Genomic DNA, 8300 nt, shown 5'->3' with positions numbered 1-8300 from the left:
CTGGGGACGTTTCTACGTGTGAATCCTCCTGCTTGGGAGTGCTACTGCGCTAGGGGTGACTTTTTGGGTGCCAACTCATGCCCCCAAGTATCTAGTCACATACTTTGAGAGCGTATCTGCCTTCCTTTTGTACTCTGCACCCAGTTGCCCTGGGCGTGACTTTCTTCTTGAGTCGTATCTGCCCCACAGGCGTCTCTGGGGCGGGAGGAGTACTTCACGAGTCAGGCTGCCCTACACTGATACTATTACTATGGCCTTGAAGCCACCTTTTCCTTCTCTTTATCACTGCCCCGGGTTATCGGGTCCTGAGGTCTTCCCACGGCGTCGTTCCCTCCATGGTCTTTCCTACCCATGGGTATCGGGGAACCACACCGTGATTGCCTTGCTTTAGCACTGTTTGATCTGGCGACGCCCTGGTTGGGGGACGCCTTTACCTAGGCGACGCCATGCCTTGGCGACGCTTCCTCTTGGCGTCTCTCCACCTAGGCGACGCCTTGAGTTGACTTTGACTCTCCAGCCGTTGACTTTGACTCTCCAGCCGTTGACTTTGACTTTGACTTAGTCAACGCCCGGATACGGGACGGTACACAAGCCCCCCAGTCTTACGCTGAAGACTTGTCTTCAGCGTAAAGACTAAAGCCTCGCCCACGCCGTCCACGTGTCATCCTGATGACGTGTCATTCCCTGCTTACTCAACAATTCTCGAATTGTTGACGTGACGCTCTCTGAACCCTAGGAGCGCTCTTACTGATTGATTTGATCTCCTCTGAAACGATGATGATAACACCTTTTGGGCTAACCTTGATCGCGCGCCACGTGGCCCATCGCGCGGCCATCCTCCAGAGACCTTTGCGTTTCCCCTAGGCAATTGACCCTCTGACGCGTGGCACGATCCTACGGCCCTCAGTTAGCGCCTCTTGAGTTGCGAAATGTAACGTTTAAGTTACTCCAAACCCCACGCTCACCCTACTGTTACATTCATTCGCTCTGCGACTCCGTACTGTTCATCGCCTTCAAAACCCTTTTTCTCTGCAATTGCGATTCTCTCCTTCCTGCGCTCTTCTACTGCCTCCATTCCAATAGCAATGGTACGATTTCGAGCACTCACGACTCTTCCCTTTCGTCGCATTATAGGATTTATTGAACTGCCTGGGACTGTTGTTATTCACGTATTACTGCATCTCTCCACTTCTTCTTCCTCCTCTGATTTTTCTCGCGTGGGTGACGCTTCCTGGGGCTCTTTCCCCCTCTTGCCATGGCTACACTTGCTAAACCCTTTTTCCTCTCTTCTTTCTCCAGCTATCTATTTTCACCATGACGCGCGCGAACGCGGAGCCCGATTCTTCCCCCACGACCCCCAAGTCCAACTACAAAGCCTTCTACCCCTGGGCCCCGACGAGCTCCTGAGTGAATGCACCAGCCTGACTTCCTTCCAGGACCTGGAAGCTCACCGGGGGGATCCCCATTTGTACAACTTTAACGCCTTTTGCCGCACACACGACGCCCACATATCCGTCCGTCCCGGCAGGCCTGGGGAACCGGTTTGCTTGGACGACAGACCTAGAAAGGGGAGACCCTTCTTCTTCATGTACCAGACCGTGTTCAAGCGCGTAGGAGTGCGTCTCCCGTTCACTCCCTTCGAACGGGAACTTCTTACTGAAATCAACACTGCCCCCGCCCAGCTTCATCCCAACAGCTGGGCATTCGTGAGGGGCTTTCAAATTCTTTGTGGACACCTGGGCATCCCCCCTTCTGTAGATGTCTTCCTGCATTTCTTTGAGGTGAAGAAGCAGAGGAAGAGCTTTTGGGTAAGCTTTTCTGGGATCGCAGGCAGGATCCTCCTCTCCCTCTTCCAGAATTCTTACAAGAACTGGAAAGGGAAGTTCTTCAGGGTGTGCAGCGCCAAGCACGATCCCACAGCTTTGGATGGCTTCCCCCTTTACTGGACGGAGCGCCCTAAATTGCTCAGGGCCAAAAGCCTTGGCCGGGTTGGGGATCGTTTTTGATACCTTGAAGCTGGTCGCTAGCGAGTACAATGCTCACGCCCTGACCACCTACTTTGGTAAGGGGCTCTCCCCTCATCTTTTTTGTTGTGAACAGCCTGCTATCGAACGTTTGTTTCCCCAGACTCTTATACTCATTTATATTGTGCCATGTTACTTGCATTTCACACCTCCATGTGTGTTGTAATTTTGCATAGCTGCTTTGGTCCTAATTCTTGCTGTTTGGTCTGTCTTGATGTAGGATCGGTGATGGGCGCTTCCAAGAGAATGATGCTGGCGAAGGCAATGAAGGAGGCACGTGCCGCCAAGGCGGGCGCCTCCTCCACCCCTGCTGCTGATCCGGTTCCCCCACCGACTCTGTCGCCGCCTCCCCCGATCACCGCCGAGGCTACCTTGAGTTCCCCTCCGTCGTCTCCCCACAGCTTCGCAGCACCTCAGACTCCTGGCTCTCCTCTACCCATCGCCGTTGTTCCCCTAGCCGCGGTCTCGTTACCGGCTCCAACCCCCCTTGACAAAGGGAAACGGGTTTTGGAGATTCTATCAGATGATGAGGACTCAGAAGGCGTGGCTCCCTTCAGAAGAAGAAAATCTGCGCGGGTTCCTCTTTCGGTAGAGGCGCCGCCCCAGGGAGGGAACCCCTTCATGGATAACCCCCCGAGTGCGACCTCACTCCCTCCCATGACACTCCAAGAAGAAAGGGGCGAAGGCGCCGAATCTGCCCCGCCTCCGCCGCCAGCAGAAAACCATTGCTTCCCTTGCTTCCGTCGCTGCCGCCCCTGACTTCATCGCCATCCCTCCTCCGATCATGCATCTAATGAGGGGCTTCAGTGGCGGGACTCTGCCAGAGGGCACCGACAGGAAGGAAGGCATGCCCTTCTACTTGGGGGCCTTCTTGGCGGTGGCCCTTAAATGGTGCGCCCAGGCCAGAAACGCGGTCATGCAAGCTCAAACTCTCCAAGCCTTGGAAACAAAGGCGACTACTCTGGAGGAGGAAATGAGGACCCTGGGGCGCCAGAACAAAACCTACCAAACCTCTCTGAAGCAAGCGCAAGAGTCAAAAGCAGAAATTGAAAGGCAACTGGCAGAGGCATTGGAGCTCCAGGCTGGCTTTTTTACTCGCGAAGTCGCCCTCCAAATCCAGGTAACGGGCCTTCAGGAATTGCTCAAAGCTGATGCAGATATTCAAAAGGACCGTTGCCGTGAGCAGGCTGACAAGGCGGAGCGGATGGAGGGGGAAATGGCCACTCAGACCAAAGCTATGGACCTTCTCCGGGCTAACTACGACAAGCTACAGGTCGAGGTCAGTCGACTCCGCGTTGAGAAGGAGGCTCTGGAGAAGCAGGTGACCTCTGGGGATGCCGCCGTTGAGGAGCTGGAGAAGGAGAAAAGGTCCCTTATCCAGGAGATGGCGGGTACTTTCGAGGAGGGGTTCCAGGAGGCTCTGTCCCAGGCGTCCTGTGAGAACCCTGGCATCAATATTTCGAACTGCGACCCCATGCACCATGTCGTCGACGGGAAGGTCATGCCCATAGATGTGGATGACTGAACCGCTGTCTCTCAACCGCCACCTTCACCTTCAAGCTTAATTCCTTTATTCTTTACGCTTGCTTTTGACTTTCTCTGTTCAAACTTGTAATTCTTTGAACTATCCGTACTCTTGCTACAAATTTGGGTGCTCGTATGATTGCCTTTGTGTTTTTATTCTGCTTGTGCGATCTTATTCTCATCTTTTGCCTTCTTATGCTTCGTTTGTTCTGTTTGTATCATATTCGCTTCTTTGCTTGTTGGGCGGCCTTGTATGACCGGGAAAGGTCGCGTGCCAACCCTCACGCCCGTGGAGAGGCTCACCTAGCGACGCCGTATCGTCCACGGGGTGTCTCTAACACCGAAACGGTTCTCTCCCTGATTCTTAGCCCCCGGCGCCCACGCCTAAGGAGAGGCCTGCTACAGCAGTGCCGTATCGTCCCCGAGTTTCTAAAATGTCGAGTGCTTTGGGGAGGCCGTTCCCTCTATGGTCTTTCCTTCCCATAGGTATCGGGGAACACCCTGTCAGCAATTCGTTGGCGTTTGGCGATCTTATCTCCCTCCACAGTCTTTCCTACCCGTGGGTATCGGGAAGATAACGCCAGCAACTAACTCTGCTTCCTTCACCTTCATCTCCCTCCACAGTCTTTCCTACCTGTGGGTATCGGGGAGGCAACCCTGCTGATATTTGGGTTGGCGACGCCCGCGACGTCTCATGCCGGCGTCGTCCTTTATGTCATTCCAGGCGACGCCTCGGGCGTCTCATTCTAGTGTCGCCTCGGGCGTCTCATTCTAGTGTCGCCTCGGGCGTCGTCCCTAACTTGACATTGACTTTGACCTTGGGCTTGGTCGATGCCTGGGGGCGGCGATGGGCTCAAGGTCCTTCCCGTATCTTCCACGAGGTGCTCCCTGTATAGCTGATGGGACAACCAGTCATTCGACCTGCTTTACGTGGCGCTTTCTGTATGGCTGATGGGACATCCAGTCATTCGATTTGATCCACGTGGCGCTTTCTGTATGGCTGATGGGACTCGTTCGATCTGATCCTGAATCCTACTGTGCCCCTGATCCCTTTCGACGGCGCATCGTACCATCAGGTGTTCTATTGATACGACGTGTTTTGAGCTTAACCAGGGGTGCCAGGGCAACCCTTCCATCTACTGCCACGTGGGTCGATCGTGCGGTGCATCCGTTCGCGTCGTTTGGCGCTCTAACCGCTTTATTTAACTCTTCAAACTCTGAAACTATCCTCATCATTTTCCCACTCTTCATAATCTACTTAAGTTCTTTCTTCTTGCACTCTTCTTTCCTGCACCCTTTCATTTTCACAAAGGGTTGTTCCAGCATTCGCTTCCCTCGCCCAACTCTTGCATTTCTTGCGGTCTCTACACTCTTGACAATCCCTGATCTTATTAAAGAATGTCTTCCCACGCTGCTTCCTCCAGAGTTCGTCCCAAAGACTTGTACCCTTGGGCTTCGAGTGAACTTCTTGACGAGTATTCATGCTTACTCTCTACCAGGGCCATACGGGAACACAAAGGGGATTCGTGTTCCTATGACCACCGGGCCTTCGCGAGGAGGCATGACGACGACATCGCTGTGCTCCCTTGCACTCTAGGGGAGCCAGTATGTGAGACGAACGGGCCAACGAAGGGGTCCCTTTCTTTTACTTTACCAGGTGGTGTTCAAGACCATCGGAGTGCGCTTACCCTTCTCCTAGTTCGAGAAGGAACTGCTGACGGAGATCAACGTTGCTCCGGCCCAGTTATACCCCAACAGCTGGGCCTTTGTCAAAGCCTTCGACATTCTCTTCGGGTTTCTGGTTGTGCACCCTCGGTTGACCTCTTTCTTCACTTCTTTGAGGTGAAGAGGCAGAGACACAACCTCTGGGTAACTCTCAGCAATGTACCCGGGAGAGTTCTCTTCACACCCTTCCAAAGCTCGTTCACCGGGTGGAAAGGCCGGTTCTTCAAGATCTGCCGTACTGATCTTGTTCCCGACGCTCTGGATGGGTTTCCGTTGTACTGGGTGAGGGAGGAGAAGGTCCTCAAAGCTAGACCCCTCAAGAATCTGGCTCCAAGTGATCAAATAGCTTGCCGGATTCTTGCTGAGGCGGGAGGTTTTGACTCTGCCACGGTGATCAGCCTGGAGTTCTACGCTGGGACTCTGAGAAGTACATATGTAAGAACCACTGCCTTAGAAAACTCGGCCTTCGTTACTTTCTAACTGTGCCTGTTTTTCTTCCTGGTGTCTCTAACACGTCTTTCCCCTGGTGCAGGTTCGAAAATAAACCAAGAAAAGAGGACACGACTTACTCGAGCTCTGCGGGCTGGAAAAGGGGCTTCGCCTTCCTCCAGTGATGACTCTGATGAGCGCTGAGAAATGGCTTGTTCGTGTTTTCGCATGATTTGTAGCATTTGCTCCGTTTGTACTACTCCCATTGTATTGAACATTGCTTGTAACAACAACTTTCAATATCATACTTGATTTTTTGCAACGCCACTTTACTTTGCATATGCTTCATGTACCGCGCGCTTTCCTTTCGTCCTGTTCTTCCAACGGTGCATGCCTTCACTTGGGCGACGCCTGCTCAGGGGCGACGCCCCTATCTAGGTGACGCCTTCTTTCTGGGCGACGCCATGACCTAGGCGACGCCTTCTTTCTTGGCGACGCCAGGGCCTAGGTGGCGCATCACATTACTTCAAACAGAGAAAGATAAAGACTGAAAACCAAGGCACTTCTTTTTCTCAAACTGGTTTTTCCTTTTATTAGGGTGACCTCATTAAAAAACCCCCGAGAGGGAAAAAGAGCGTCCCCTTCAACTAAATTGTTACACACTGCTTACATATGTCAACTGAAATAAAATTTTAAGTTGACTGCATTCCAACTGCGCGGGATAGGACCTCCATCTAAAGTCTCCAGATTGTACGAACCGTTGCCCTTAGCCTCAGTAACTCTGAAGGGTCCAGTCCATTTGGGAGACAGCTTGTTTTCCAACTCGTATGGGTGAGCTTTCCTCATCACTAGGTCGCCAACCTGAAACTGTCGCGGCTTTACCTTAGAGCTATATTGCCGCTCTACTCTTCTCTTCATCGCTTCAGCTTTTATTCTAGCTTCTTCCCTGGCCTCGTCTAGCAGATCCAGGTTTACCCACCTCTCTTCATTGGACTCCTCCACCACAAAGTTTTGAAAACGTGGTGAGCTTTCATGTATTTCTACTGGAATCATCGCGTTCGACCCGTACACCAAACTGAAGGGCGTCTCCATAGTAGAGGATGGGGCGTGGTGTGATATGCCCATACAATCCTTGGCACCTCTTCCGCCCACGCCCTTTGGCTTTCTCTAACCTTCTTTTTAACCCCCTCAGCAGAACTCTGTTTGCCGACTCTAACATTCCATTGGTCTGGGGGTGTTCAACCGATGCGAACACTTGTTTGATTCCTACTTCAGCACACAGATTTCTCAACTGCTGACTGGCAAACTGGGTCCCGTTGTCAGATATCAGGCGCCTAGGTACGCCAAAGCGACACACAATGTTTCTCCACACGAAATGTTGTACCTTATGCGTAATGATCTGTGCCACGGGTTCCGCCTCTATCCACTTAGTGAAGTATTCGATGGCGACGATCAGATACTTCATCTGCCTGATTGCTAGTGGGAAAGGGCCCAGGATGTCAATCCCCATGTATGGAAAGGCCATGGGCTGTATATGGACCGCAACTCTTCTGGCGGCGGCCTTGTGCCAGTCGGCGTGCTTTTGGCATTGCCTACACCGCTGGGCGTGCCGGGCGTAGTCCTCTTTCACTGTTGGCCAGAAAAGCCTGCGCGTAGTACCTTGGAGGCTAAGGATCTCCCCCTACGTGACTTCCGCAGATGCCTTCGTGTAGCTCCGCCATTATCCTGGTGCACTCATCGCCACTGACACATGTTAGGATAGGGTGAGTGAAACCGTGCCTGAACAGCACCCCATCCACCAAAGTATATCTTGCGGCATTTCTTTTGACTTTTTACCCTCTTCAGGGTCCACTGGAAGAGCCCCATCTGCCAGGTATCGCTTATAGGGTGTCATCCAGGTGTCTCCTTTGGACAAAACACATACCTGCATCTACTCTTCCTCAGGCACACCCACGTACATGCTGATGCGGGGCGCCCTCTGCGTATCTTGGGTCAAAGAGGAATGACTCCTCGGCCTTCCCCTTGATGTGTAAATCTGGAGGACATCCACCCTGTTGTCTTCCACGAATCGACGCGGAGCTTTGAGAGTCTCCTGGATCACTATCCTCTGTCTACCCCCCTTGCCTGAGCTGGCCAGCTTTCCGAGGAGGTCAGCTCTGGCATTCTGCTCCCTCGGGACATGTATCAGCTCAAGAGCGTTGAACGCCCCCTTCAACAACTGGACGTATTTCAGATACGCCGCCATCTGTGGGTCCTTCGCCTGGAACTCACCCGACACCTGCCCCGTAATCAACTGAGTCGCTCTTCACCAGGAGGTTCTGTGCGCCCATCTCCTTGGCCAAGAGCATTTCTGCTATCAGGGCTTCATATTCTACCTGATTGTTACTTGCCTTGAAGGCGAAACGCAAGGCCTACTGATCAGTATGCCGTCGGGTCCCTCCAAGACTATTCCCGCACCGCTCCCTTGTTGGTTTGAAGAGCCATCAACTGAGAGCAGCCACTGCGAACTCGCTTCCACCTCTTGCTCACCTCCGGGCGAAAGTTCTGCTACAAAATCTGCGTACACCTGCCCTTTGATGGATCCTATAGGCTCGTACT

General features: G+C 52.9%; 1 protein-coding gene across 1 annotated transcript in view; it reads left to right on the top strand.

The window, feature by feature from the left end:
- Positions 1-2940: 2940 nt before the first annotated feature.
- The window catches only part of LOC137807609 (uncharacterized), a 22974-nt gene continuing 17614 nt past the window's right edge, over positions 2941-8300 (top strand). The window contains exon 1 of the mRNA XM_068608331.1: positions 2941-3392. Coding sequence (XP_068464432.1) covers positions 2941-3392 — 452 coding nt within the window. The remainder of the gene's footprint in view (positions 3393-8300) is intronic.

The sequence above is a fragment of the Phaseolus vulgaris genome, chromosome 11, assembly GCF_000499845.2.
Source record: "Phaseolus vulgaris cultivar G19833 chromosome 11, P. vulgaris v2.0, whole genome shotgun sequence".
In the NCBI taxonomy this organism is placed as follows: Eukaryota; Viridiplantae; Streptophyta; class Magnoliopsida; order Fabales; family Fabaceae; genus Phaseolus; species Phaseolus vulgaris.
The sequence above is the reverse complement of the archived record's forward strand: the minus strand, read 5'-3'. Positions and strand labels throughout refer to the sequence as shown.